Raw genomic sequence first — 14,130 nt, forward strand, 5'->3', positions numbered from 1 at the left:
GCCTCAGCCTCCTGAATAGCTCGGATTACAGGCACATGCCCGTCTAATTTTTGTAATTTTAGTAGAGACGGGGTTTCACCATGTTGGCCAGGCTGGTCTTGAACTCCTGACCTCAGGTGATCCGCCTGCCTCAGCCTCCCAAAGTGCTGGGATTACAGGAGTGAGCCACCGTGCCTGGCCCTCACTTATTTTTTATATAGATATGGGAAGGGGTCTTGATATGTTCCCCCAGGCTGGTCTCAAATTCCTAGGCTCAAGCAATCCTCCTGCATCAGCCTCTCAAAGTGTTAAGATTACAGTCATGAGCCACCACACTCAGCCTAAAACTCAGACTTGACCAGACGACTTCAACAGTCTAGAACACTGCCATCCTGGGATTCTGTGACCTTGACAAGAAGCAGAAAGGGAGCTCGCAGACAAACCCCAAGGGTGTGGACTAGGGAGGTCACATCCAACCTGAGGGAATTATAGCCAGCCTCATCAGGACATCAGAAAGTGAATGTACTGGGGGAGGGGCTAAAGGATCAGGGCACTGATTTGAGGAAGGTGAAGACTGGCATTTAGAGGAAGGAAAGATAAATGAGGACTGAGCAAGGATGGGTAGGAAATATAATGGGGAGAGTCCTACAGAAGAGAATGGATGAAGTGTTGGAAGAGGTGAGGCATTTAGTCAAAAGAAAAGTTTCCTGTGGACCTGAGATCTTCAGGCCTTTGAGGAGCTGTTAGGGACAACAGGGGATTTGTGTGGCCTCAGGGAGCAGAACTGAGATCCATGGATGGAAGCCATAGAGAAAAGGAGTTCAGACACGGCAAGAACTTTCTAAGAGCCAGAGTTGTCTAGAGAAGGAAAAGATAGCTGTGATAGGTAGTGAGCTCCCCATCAGTGGAAAGTTGCAGTCAGGGGCTGAGTAAGCATCTGTCAGGGCCCAGGGTCTGGGGCCTGAGTGGGGGTGGGGCTGGAAGGCCAGGACGTGCAAGGCTGGGGGCTGTGATGGGGGTGGGAGAGGAGCGGGGTGGGTCTAGGTCGGGAGTGGTAGCTACCTTAGGTCCGCCTGGGCCCAGCCGGGGCCTCCCACGTGGGCGCTGTGGTCTGGCTGCGCCCGGCCGGGCCAGGCGGGGCTGGGCGGGGCAAGGCCAGCGGTCGGCTGGGAGGCGGGCGCGAGGGCGGGGAGCGGCGCGGAAGCCGGGCCACATAAAGGAGCGGGCGGCGCGACAGGGGCGTCTCTTTCCTGGGTGGGGTTTGTGAAGTCGTGGCCCGTTAGCAGGAAGCCTAACAGTCGCCCCGACGCTAGTGAGGGACCCAATCTGAGTCCCCGGCCAACCGAATCCGAGCCGTGTGTACTGCGTGCTCAGCACTGCCCGACAGTCCTAGCTAAACTTCGCCAACTCTGCTGCCTTTGCCGCCACCATGCCCAAAACGGTGAGTGCCGGGGGTGGGCGCTGTCGACCCCAGGGCTCTGGCTGAGCCTCATAGTCCTTTGCTGATGGCTGAGGGCTTGGCCAGCCACCGGCCCGCCTGGGACGCCGCTCCCTCCGCCATAGCCAAGGGTAGGGAGGGGACCGGAGTGGGATCCTGGTCTGGTGCGCCCTCAGGGGTTGAGGGGGTGTCCAGGCTGGAAGTTTGGACAGGGCGAGGCCTGCCTCTTTCTCAGGTTCCAGTTCCCTGTGTCTGAGATGCAACAGTGAGGACGGCTTCGTTGGGGCCTGGGGTTTCCCCTTTTCTCTGACGGGCCATGGGCACAGAGGAGAGGATTCTGGTCCAGAAGACAACACTTTCCCCAACTCAGTAATTGACACATTTCTGGGGCAAGGCTGCCAATGTCCAAGAGGGGCCATGGGAACAGAGAAGCAGGGAGGAAGGAGGGAGCCGCTCGGGGCGGATCTGGCACCCCCACTCATCTTTCCCACAGCCTCACCGGGTGGCTCCAGCTGTTTTCCACTAGGAGGTGAGGAGAGAGATGTGAGGAAATCGTCATCGAGGATGCACCCGAGAGCACCAACACTTATTTAGGCACCAGTCTGAGGAGAGGCCTACCTCATCTCCTGGGAGAGAGGACCGGTTTCTCCCTCCCCTCCACCCCCAAATCCCTGCCCCTCCTGTTGCTTAATGCCTCTCTATCTCCTCCTATCCCCTCCGGACTATTTCGTGTGGTGTGGGTTCTCTCGTGGGGCCACACCTTTCTAGAGTGGTGGTTGATTTGGGGATGCGTCTCCACCCCACTGGCTGTTATGAGAGGAACAGAAGCCTCCTGGGAGTGGGGATAGGGGGGCCGGATGCCCAGGAGGGAGAGGGGAGGAGGGGTGTGCCTGACTAATGAGCTCTGCTTGCTTTTGTGCAAGTCATGCCAAATGGCTGCTGAGGCCCTTCCCTTGCTCAGAAAGGCCTGGTGACCACCCTGGCTTGAGTCCCTTAGGCCAAACAGCTTGTTGGGCTGGCCTAGGCAATGCAGTGCTCCCAGATATGTCTCCCCAGGACTGCTTGAGACTTGTAGAGGTGAGATAGTGACTAGTAGCCTTGAAAAGGGCTGAAGGCCCCTGGGATGAGAGGAGGCAAGTTGAGGGACCAGCCTTTTGGGTTTGTGATGAGCTTTGGTTGCCACGTTACTGTATACCAGCCTCACTGCCAAGTCGTTCTTGCCTTTCCAGAACGTTGTCCTTCAGAAACACCAAGTTTTCAAAAAGTATGTGCTTCACTGTCTGTCTCCTTTAAATTGCTTGTGGTTTTAGGACATGCGACTTTTACACACTTTCTTCCCTAACCCCTGCCCCCAAAGAGAGAGTGAGTAATGGTTTTGGAGAGAGGGGAAAATACCCCATTGTCTGCCAAAACAGGATTATAAAGATCCTGTCAGGAGCGGCTCTTTGGGTCTCTTTCTGCGGTTGAGTCCTGACTCCTCTTAAGGTGCGGCTTTGCCTGAACAGTTGGGTGGATCCCTGGGAATAGACATTGCTCCATGGCCTTTCTTCTGTAGTGGCATATCTCATCCTCAATTCTGAGATAGCCCACTTTGAAACACAACTTCATGGGCCTGGAAGTTGCCTCAAACTTGCATTAATGTCTCATCTGAGTCAAAGTGGAAAAGAAGACAAGACAGTGTGTTTATTGTTTTCCTGGGAACGGAGAGAGATTGAAGTATAAGCTGTTTGTAGTCAGTCCTGGAGTAATGAAGGTACCTAAATACTAAAGGCATTTTTATGCAGATTGACTGAAACCTGAATCAAATTGGAGGGAGAGGGCTGAGTTTTGATAGACTGGAAGCATTAGAGAATTTTCTATGCTTCGACTCAAGGAATGGTCAACTTTTAGGAAAAGCAACTATATTATGTCTGTTAAGACCGTAGAATCTTAATCTGAAAGGGACTTTGGAGACTATCTATTTAGTAAAACTCTCTTAAAAACAAAAACAAAAACATAAAACTAATGAGGATATTGAGACCTACAGGGAAAGACCTACCTAAGGGCACATGGTGACTGAGCCAAGATTGGGGTCCAGGCTTTCTGATGCTCATCTCATTGACCCTCTATTCTGACCCAATGATTGAGTTCTTGACATTTGAGTTCCCTTTCTTGCTTCAAACAAATTGCCCCTGTTCTCAGACCTTTATGGGCCTCAGATAAAAGGAAATGAGTAAATTGAGCAAAGTGGCCAAGGTTGGCATTTGTGTGGTCTCCTGGTAAGGTTCAGTAGTGTCACCACGTGCCTCCTGTTACTTTTCTTATTCCTCATACCAAGGCCGAGGTGTTCAGGGGCACACCCTAGTTCACTGAATACCAACCAGTAATGTTAATTAAAAGGGGAAAAAATTTCCCTTTCTCTGCTCCATTTTCATTTATGTGCTGTAGGCTATTTCTAGCATATGACAGATAGAGAAAGGTGTGGAAAATCAAACTCCTTCATTCATATGCAGCATGTCTACAGCCTATCTAGGGTTGGTTTCACTTTTATAGCTAATTGTCCCTCCTAGTCAGCCCAACCACCCCTATATCTGTTAAAACATGCCGGCCGAGCGCAGTGGCTCAAGCCTTTAATCCCAGCACTTTGGGAGGGCAAGGCAGGTGGATCACGAGGTCAGGAGTTCGAGACCAGCCTGACCAACATGGTGAAACCCCGTCTCTACTAAAATTACAAAAATTAACCAGGTGTGGTGGTGTGCACCTGTAATCCCAGCTATTTGGGAGGCTGAGGCAGAAGAATCGCTTGAACCCGGGAGGCGGAGGTTGCAGTGGGCCGAGATCGCATCACTGCACTCCAGCCTGGGCAACACAGTGAGACTCCGTCTCAAAAACAAAAAAGCAAAAACCAAAAAAAACATGCCTCACTATCCACCGCCACCCTTGCCTTCTTGCCATTCCTTGGACTCTGCTTCTGGTTGCCAGTTTCCTGAGTCTGCTTTAGTAGCCAGAATGGAAAAGCTTATTAATTGCCATCTACATTTTTTGGTGATGATGACAGTTATATATATATTTTTGAAAAGGCCTTTCCCCCTCCCTACCTTCTTTAATTTTTTTCTTTTAAGATCACAAAGGACTTGAGGCTTTCTTGGATTTCCTAAAAAAAGAGTGTTTTGAATTTTTGAGATGTTCTTGAGTTTCTGGGATTTATTAAATGCTAGTATTGAAAAGGCTCTCTACAACTACAAAGTCCAATTCCTCTCATTGTATAGATGATGAAACTGAAACCATGTTAGGGAGAGACTAACCTAGAGTGATGCAGTATGCCAGTTGCAAAGCTAGGACTTGAATCCAGGTCTTAGTTAGAGGGTTAGTCTTGGTGAAACACCTCTTTGATCTGCTGGGGTTTTAGCCATAGATCAACAGATCAGGGGAAAGGCAATCAAGTGGTCATTTGATGGGACCATCAATGTGAGCAGACATAGAGCCTAGATCCTTGAAGTATTTGAAGGTGTGTGGGTCAGCATTCAGCTAAACTTTAACAGAGGCTATGTGAACTGTTTATTCTCCTGCCATTCCTAGCATTACTTGAGCCACTCGAGTGGCACTAAAGTGGTACTTGGTAAATAGGAGCCAGAATCTCAGTCTTTTAACCCTTGAACCAGCCCTGCCTGCAGACTTAAGTGTGGGGAAAAGGATCAGGAAGAGAGGTTGTATGAGAGAGGATCCTGCATCTCTCGACTTTGGTTCTTCAGTTCACTTGGCCCTTTGTGAAAGTGTAGATGATAGAGACAGAGCAGGAACCATCTTGGGAATTTCCTTTACACATTTCTTTTAACAGCCCTCTGGGTAGGGAGGGGGCTGGTGGGGCAGGAAGGCCTTTGTGGGACCCACACTAACTAATCTATACTCTCGTGTTAGGCTTGGAGAGGGAAAGGTTGCTCTGTGAGTCAGTGATAGAAGTAGTATTGACCACTAATCTTCTGACTTTCCGTTCTCTAGCTGCCTGCAACAGTAGCTTGTTTTAGGGTGTTGTTCTTACTTTTCTCTTACCTCCTGCTCCCATGAAACTGCTTTAGCGAATGATGGAGCTGGAAAGGACATTTGGAAGTCATCTAGTCTATTCCCCTGCCTCCAAATCTAATTCTCTCTGGATGAGATAATATGACAGCTACAATTATTCTGAACTCTGTTCTGGTGTTGCATGGCAACAGCCTGTCTTAGGTCCCTTTGTATCTTTCTGGGAGTTTCCCCCACTGGAATTTCTAAACTCAGGGTCCCCAGAGGGGAGAAGATCTGGCTACCAACACTACCAGAGTTAGGCGTTTCATAACCATAGCTGCTGGAAGTTTGGCATTGTTACAGATTGCAAACAGTCTGTCTCCAATGGTTCAAAGATAGAATTGAATTTATCATATGCCTCTTTCCTAACTCACAATCTTCTTTCCCTGCCACCTGCTCTATTACTTTGCTTGCAAAGGAGAAAAACAGGTACAAATGTGGTCTCCTTTGGGGTAGTCTGTTGGTTCAAGTGAAGGGGGTGGTATTTTCACGATTGACTGGCTTTGCTGTCCATCCCTCCTTCTATTTCATGCTTAGAGCTGAAAAACTTTTCAATTCCAGGTTCTAATTTGTGGTGTAGAAGTTGTCACTTTGGAGGGTTAGCTCAGGATTCCATGAATTTGGAAGGTGGGTATTGGGAAATGGAAAGCAACACTGAACTGAGAAATTTTCTTCCCTTTCCATGTAAGAAGAACTTCTCTCCTGTCCTCAGTAAAGTGAGCCAAATGAAGTGGGACTTTAGGCAAGTCCTTTCTTTTTTTTTTTTTTTTTTTTTTTTTTGAGACGGAGTCTCACTCTGTCCCCCTTGCTGGAGTGCAGTGGCCGGATCTCAGCTCACTGCAAGCTCCGCCTCCCGGGTTCAGGCCATTCTCCTGCCTCAGCCTCCCGAGTAGCTGGGACTACAGGCGCCCGCCACCTCGCCCGGCTAGTTTTTTTGTATTTTTTAGTAGAGACGGGGTTTCACTGTGTTAGCCAGGATGGTCTCGATCTCCTGACCTCGTGATCCATTCGTCTCGGCCTCCCAAAGTGCTGGGATTACAGGCTTGAGCCACCGTGGCCTAGGCAAGTCCTTTCTTAAGGCCCTCTGTCTCTCCAGCTTGTCATGAGGGAGCTGTACCAGTGATGGGTAAACTCTAGGAATCCCTCCAGTACTGATGCTTTTGAGAATCTTGATGGTATAGCATTAAGTCTCTTATTTGTATGTTCATTTCTTCAGACATTCTTTCGTCAATGTTTGGGCACCTATGTGCCAGGCAGTATTGGAAATACAAAATTGAACAGTGCTTATTAAAATGTTTCCTCTTGTCCCATTATACTTCTGGAGTGCTGTTTCTTCTTGAGTGCTGAGTTCAGAATGGACTGTTTCTCACATGGGAGTTAGTTTGTTTCATTAGTAGATCCAAGAAGAATACTGTCTTGAGTACTCTTGGCCATTTCTTCCTGAGTCTATGGGAGAGAAAGGGCTGTGTCTTTCCTTACTGTGGAAAGAAATAAACCAAGTGAGAGTATATTATGAAGGCTGTGGGTTGACTGAAAAGCTTTGGACAAACACCAGAAGCTTCATAGATTTTCCTGCCATTCTTCCCACATTTTTCAATGACTGCCTGCCTGATAGTAGAATAGTCCCTTTTATTTCTGCTGAAAGGAAGGCCTGGAAGCTACTAGATTATGTTTCAGATTTTCTTCTAACATGGTTAGTGTGGTAGTTAGATATATTGGTAGATATTGAGGCCTTCCTAAGGGCTCCGAAACAAGCCTCCTAAAGTATCTACCACCAGTGAGCTGAGGACTGGCTATTGTGGGGTACAGCTTTTATTTTATTTTATTTTATTTTTTGATACGGAGTTTTGCTTTTGTTGCTCAGACTGGAGTGCAATGGCGCGATCTCGACTCACCGCAACCTCTGCCTCCTGGGTTCAAGCGATTCTTCTGCCTCAGGCTCCCCAGTAGCTGGGATTACAGGCATGCGCCACCACGCCCGGCTAATTTTGCATGGGGTACAGCATTTCAAAGGCATTTGCATCTAGGGCAACCCAGAGCTTCCCTAGCCTTAAGCTTTCCATTACCTGGTTGTTCTGGATGGGCAGGGTTTCTCACAGGAGTGTTTTGAACCATGGAACAACTGAGTTGGCCTTAAATCTTCTGCCTCAGCCTTTATCTTCTTGATGGGGGCACTAAAGTCCAGAAAAGGGAAAGGATTTGAGTGAACTGGTTATAGTGCCAGGAATAAAACCTAACTTGCTTGGCTCCAGTGTAGGGGAGGGACGTTGAATGCCTACCTTCTAAATAGCACTCACTGCGAGGTGCTCAGTGTCTTCTCCCTCTGTGCTGGTGGTGACATGACTGTGGAGTTATGGTCATGGAAAGAGCAAGTTCTTCTGAGAATGTAGAGCTGACCTCATGGGTTTCTTTATTTGGAAATGGTTCAGGCTCTGACCTTGTCTCAAGAACTCTTTGTAGCACTTCCCAGGAAGGTAAGTGTTTTGCTTTGGCTTGTGAAGGGTGGTGGAAGGCATATGTATAGGCTGAAAGGAAGTAGAGAGAGGATACTAGTTACATTTTCCTGCTTGAGACTAGGCCTTGCTGTCCTAAGAAACTTTAGGGAGTAATTTCTTCATCGTATTCATAGCCAGAGGGGTTAGGCAGCTTGTTCGAGGTCACAAAGTTGGTAATGGTATTGAAAGGAGAACTTAGATTTCCTAATTCCCAAGTTAGTGGTCTCCCACTGGACTTGGCTGTCTTAGAAGGATGACTCCATCCAGAGCACAGACTTCCAGAGAATTGGCTCTGTGGTGATTACATTAACAATATGGCTACAATGGAGTTCCCCTAAAATGCTTTTGCTATAGCAAGTTTTTCTGGGATCTCCAATGACTGTCTTCTCTTCCTGCCCACCCCTCACCCCAGTTCCCTGCTTTCTCTTTGCCCTGTTTAATTCTGAGCTCTGACCTCTTTGAATTCTGAATTCTGACTCAGTGCTCCAGCTTGATCTGTCCCTTGAGTTAGGAGAGCAGTATGGCACTTTTTCAATTTAGTGACAATATTTGCTGCTGTAGCAAATTGTTTGAATGCAGACTGGAATCTCCTGGCCTCAAACTTCACCACTCACCTCTAGGTGCTTATAGGCCAAGTCTGGGGCGGGAAGCTAAAAAAAGACCTTTCAAGCCTCCATGGAAAGGAAGCATAGTGTTGCAAAACAGACTCTGAAACTAGACTGCTTGGAGTCACATCTGAGCTCTGCGACCAACTAGTTATATAGCCTTGGACAAGTTATTTAACTTCTACACCTCATTTTCCTCAATCATAAATAATAATAGTACTTACAGGGTTGTTGTGAGGATTACATGAGGTAATTTATGTAAAGGGCTTAGAACTGTGCCTAGAATCTGACAAGTGATATACAGATGTTATGATTATTTGTTGAATTAGTATATGCCTAACTTTGTGCTAGATGGGATGGACAAGAAAGAAGACAGGTAGTTGAATTCTCACCATTTAATGAGTGGTTACTATGTACTATTTACCATAAGGGATAGAAATAAATGAAGGGATGATGTAATTGCTGCCTTCAAAGATCTCCTATCTCCTATTTAATTGGGGATTTAGGGTTAACTCACTTAAAAATGACTTGAGAAAAATATATACTTTGCATGGCATTTTCTACAACTCTTTGAGGAGAAAGGGTTTACTGGGACATGAACAGGGCCTTAAAGGGTGTGTACACTTGGGAGCAGTGGCCGTTCTGGGTGGGAAAGTGATGTGTTTTGGGTATGTGGGTATAAACCAGGTGGCCCTAGGCCGATGCTCTCTTGACAGTGACTTTTTCTGAAGTGAAGGGAGGCTTGAGGTGCTGACTGATTCAAGGGGAGCCACAGATATAAGCATAGACGAAGCTGCTCTTTCTAGGGCCATATGGATCCAACAGTCCTTTCTTAATTGGCAAACAAGGGTCTGTGGGGGAGACTCTACCTTTGGTTTTCCAGAATTGGGCAAATTAATTTTTTTTTTTTTTGAGATGGAGTCTTGCTCTGTTCCCCCGGCTGGAGTGCAATGACGTAATCTTGGTTCACTGTAACCTCCGCCTCCTGGGTTCAAGCTATTCTTGTGCCTCAGCCTCCCAAATAACTGGGATTACAGGCATGAGCCACCATGCCCAGCTAATTTTTGTATATTTAGTAGAGACGGGGTTTCACCATGTTGGCCAGGCTGGTCTTGAACTCCTGACCTCAAGTGATCCACCCGCCTCGGCCTCCTAAAGTGGTGGGATTAGAGGTGTGAGCCACCACGCCCCGCCTGGGCAAATTAATTTTTAAAAATGTTGCTTTTGTTGCCTAAGTAGGTATGTGAGAGGGTCTTTTCTTCATGCTTACAAATGAACTAAACCAAAGAATAGAGCTTGGCAATAACTTTTTATGTCAGCAGCCTAGAAACAGCCTTTAATTCTCCCATTGACTGTGCTAGAAAATCAGGTATTTGGGAAAGGGTGGAGATACAGGGAGGATTTCTCAGTGTGTGGTTGTTGGAGGTGGAGGAATATGACGTTTTCTGGCCAGGGCACAGCTGCAGCATCCGTGTCTTGAATTTGGAGAAAAGGCCTTTTGGGCAACTTTCAAAGCATAGCCCTTTGTTTGTGCCACAGATACCAGATCTGATGCTTCTTTCAATCGGCTTGTTATGGCATAAGGTAAGTGTTGATATATCTCCTAGGCCACTAGTATGGCAAATGGCTCTGTGCTTGCTTAATAGAACTTTTTTGCCAGTTATCTTCTGTGATTGGTAACTTTGAAGTTTCTTCCCATTCCTGGCAACCCTTCTACCTTGTGGGAATTTGACAGATACATTGTACATCCGGGGTATTGGTCTGGGCCTAACGAGAGAAGAGTTGAGATGTGACAATTTGGTTGTACAAAACAAGATACAATCCTGAACTTTTCCTGGGTATATATTTGGGAAGTGACTGGGGCCAAGGCCTGGGAGGGGGAACAAGGCATACCTATCAGGCTTGATCAGTATTTCTTTCCCTTTCTTTAGCCTTGGCCTCCATTAAATACCTGAGAAGGATCAAGTCTTATTTTTCTCAAGTTGTGTGTTTAGATAAGGTTCCTGATCTCACTTTCTTGATCTAATCTGCCCTCCCTCCACCCATGATTCATTTCTTTTTTTTCTTTCTTTTCTTTTCTTTTTTTTTTTTTGAGACAGAGTCTTGCTCTGTTGCCCAGGTTGGAGTGCAGTGGCATGATTTCGGCTCACTGCAACCTCTGTCTCCTGGGTTCGAGAGATTCTCCTGCCTCAGCCACCCAAGTAGCTGGGACTACAGGCGTGCACCACCAAGCCTGGCTAATTTTTGTATTTTTTTTAGTAGAGACGAGGTTTCACCATGTTGGCCAGGCTGATCTTGAACTCCTGACCTCAGGTGATCTGCCTACTTCAGCCTCCCAAAGTGCTGGGATTACAGGTGTGAGGCATTGCGCCTGGCCGATCCATTTAGTTTTTCAGAATCTCAACCTGGATGTTTGATGAAGCTCACCAAGAGCCTCTTTTTTATCTGTTGTAATTTTTAACTGAGGTTGACTAATCTATGGTATGGAGTTGGAGGGTGAGGGTCAAAGTAACAGTCAATCTGGGTATCATTAGTTAAGTCGTACAAATCTTTGCTATTTTCAAGGGTTTTAAGTGGGCTAAACTCCTCTCCAAACATCCTTGTAGATACTTGTGGGAGACTGACTAATTCCTTTACAAAGAAGAAAAGTCACGTAACTTCTTTGCCTTCTAATTTTCCTTTTCTTCAACATGAAAATATCAGCAATATTAGAAATAGGCAAATGGAATTTGAGCGTGGTGGCTCATACCTGTAACCCCAGCATTTTGAGAGGCCGAGGCAGGTGGATCATTTGAGGTCAGGAATTTGAGACCAGCCTGGCCAATATGGTGAAACCTCGTCTCTACTAAAAATAGACAAAATAGCCAGGCGTGTTGGTGGGCGCCTGTAATCCCAGCTACTGGGGAGGCTGAGGCAGGAGAATCACTTGAACCTGGGAGATGGAGGTTGGAGTGAGCTGAGATCACGCCGTTGCACTCCAGCCTGGGTGACAAAGCAAGACTCTGTCTTAAAAAAAAAAAAAAAAAAAAAAAAAAAGAAAGAAAGAAAAAAGAAATATGTAAATGGAAAAGAACAAAACCCCCTCCCAGGTTCCTTATTTCCTTTGGTGCCTGGGCCATTGTAGATCTAGCATATGCCTGGTGGGAACATCTACCATTTGCTTTAGGGTTACACTACAGCTTTCTACTTTGAGTGCTTGAAGAGCTGCTCCAGCAGGGCCTATTGTTGGCCTGGTGAAAATCTAGCCTAGTTGCCTTTCTGTCTGCCATAGCCTGGGCATTTTCCTAAGGTTGGGATTTTTTTTCCTTCTGGCCTTAGGCCAGTTGCCAGAGGAAACCGATGACTAAAGGCTTCCTCCCTGCGACGTCAACTTCTGGAACTTTTCCTGATGATTCCTACCAGTCAAGTCTGCCTTATTTGGCTATTTTCTCCCCCCTCAAGTTACTCCCTCTCCTTGCCACCCCACCTCAACTAGTCCTCTGTTCCCCTTTAGTACAGGGATTGCCTTCTTCAAGTTTATACAATACCACCTGCAAACTTCTTTTCTTCTTGTTTAGAGTCCTAATATGGGGGAGGAGTGGGGAAGATGAGAGAGCTCTGGAATGACTGTGATTTCTCCACCCTGCTTTCTTATCTCCCTTTATCCTCTTGGCACTGCCTGGTCACTCCTCTCCAGCTTCTTACCTAGATCTTTGACAGCCTAGGAGTGGTCTCGATTGGCCTAAAGAGGTTCAGAGTGTAGGGGTGGGATGGGGCTAGGGCTTTCAGCATTTGAAACTATTTCTTTGGAGCAGGTAAAGCCTTCCAGTTGGTAAGTCTAGTTCTTTAATTATGCCTGTTGTATGCCCAGGCTTCTCACTTGGCTTTCCAGGGTGGGCTGAGTCTAAGTTCCCTCTACCTCCCCTTCCCAGTCCTGAGCTATCTAACTTTAGGTTAGAAGAGCTGAGCTTTTGACACTTACAGCTTGGGACAGTTGTCTAGGTGTCTTTTTAAAAATACCTTTTGAGAAGCTTCCTTTTCCCATTTAGAATGGCATTGAGTGTGTCATTTTCTCCTCCAGCTATCAATATATGAGCAGCCCCCTCTATTTCAGTGAGCTCTGCTCTGGATATACTGGATTTACCTACCAGAGAGCTCACTGTGGAGATCCTGGCTTGGAGACACAACTGTTGACTACATGCCTTGGGTGGGGTCTTGGAGTCCAGCCTGCAGACTACAGTTGCTGGCTATTTTTGGTTATCTGTGACTCAGGAAGAATAGAAGACCCTTGGATTGGTCATTGTTCCATCAGGGAAAGGGAAGACAAAGAAACAAACTAAAACTGAGCGCATATGAGATTTGACTTCCTTTACTCCCTCCCCCACAACATCCCTCTTTGTAGGGCTATGAAATTGCTTTTGACTGAGTCTTAAATTGCTAAGCTCCCTTTCCCCTTCCTCTATCTGAGTCATTGTTGACTATGTTGCCCTTGGACGGGTAGAGTTGGTGATGTGGGCTTGGGTGGAGCAAAAGGGAGAATTTCTAGTCAGGAAGATTGCCATACACCTAGTATTGGGCTTTCAACTGATCTTGTATTTTGTAAATATGATTTCCTTTGGTATTAGTCCTGGAGATCAAAGGAGAGGGACTTCTGAATTTTCTGTGAGGGCCTACAAGGCTGATAGAGAATAAGCAAGTTTCTGGGAGAGGTGTACCCTTCACTGGATCTGTTTTTGCCCATCCTCTACTTCTTCCTCCTTTTCTTCCTTCTCACTTACATTTTATCCAGTGCTTGCTTGTGAAACAAGGATCCCACGTTGGATCTCTAGCCACCTAAGAGTTGGCCATGAACATAAAACTTAACTGCTCTGAGGCCCCTGGAGAAAGCGCAAGAAGAAGTCTTGGCATCTGTTTTCCTTCCTTTAGAAACAAGTTCCTTGGGCATCCTTGGGCAGTTTAACCAGAGAAGCCTTAGTTGGGTAGTGCTGGGCAGTGCTATTAGGGGGAAGATTCTTCTCCAGCATTGAGCTGGAATGGCCTTTGGGCTATGCAGGAGCTTGCTGCTGGAAGCAGCTGCCTTGCTGGAAGCTTCTCATTCTTCCTAGGTGCCTCACATGGGTTGTTAGCCATGCCAGTTGTAGGTGGTGGATCAAAATGACCGTTGGTTTGGGAAGGTAGGCAAGCAGGTGGAGGAGGAAGGAATATAGAGTCAAATGGAAAAAGAGTGGTTCTTTATTTTTATATTTCCCCTTTTTGTAAAACTCAGCATGACATATGACAAAGTTTAGCAAATAGAGAAATTGTGTATAAATTCATCATTTTAACATGGCAATAATTATTTGTATTTCTTGTCATATCTCATATATGTACCTTAGTTTTCGATGGTGCAATCATTGTGTACATAAAAAAGTTCTACTTCTTTCCCCCTACTTAACACATCACTAAAAACTTAGATAAATGCTATTTAATTTTAAGAAATGAACATTCTAATGGCCATGTAAAATTCTATTCAATGGCTATGCCATAATTTAAAATCATTCTCCTTTGGGGGAGCATTTAGATTACTCCCAGCATTTCCTAGTATAGATAACATTCC

The 14,130-nt window shown here is 46.4% G+C and overlaps 1 protein-coding gene across 3 annotated transcripts in view; it reads left to right on the top strand.

The window, feature by feature from the left end:
• Nucleotides 1–1,211: 1,211 nt before the first annotated feature.
• Nucleotides 1,212–14,130, top strand: part of MSN (moesin) — a 75,454-nt gene continuing 62,535 nt past the window's right edge. Inside the window, exons 1-2 of one of the 3 annotated variants that reach the window (XM_028841824.2) lie at nucleotides 1,221–1,420; nucleotides 1,911–1,946. Coding sequence is in view for 2 of the 3 variants with exons in the window: in XM_015127583.3 (XP_014983069.1) it covers nucleotides 10,107–10,139 (33 nt within the window). In the remaining variant the exon portion in view is untranslated. 3 annotated transcript variants of the gene reach the window in all.

This window comes from Macaca mulatta, chromosome X (assembly GCF_049350105.2).
Source record: "Macaca mulatta isolate MMU2019108-1 chromosome X, T2T-MMU8v2.0, whole genome shotgun sequence".
NCBI classification, from domain to species: Eukaryota; Metazoa; Chordata; class Mammalia; order Primates; family Cercopithecidae; genus Macaca; species Macaca mulatta.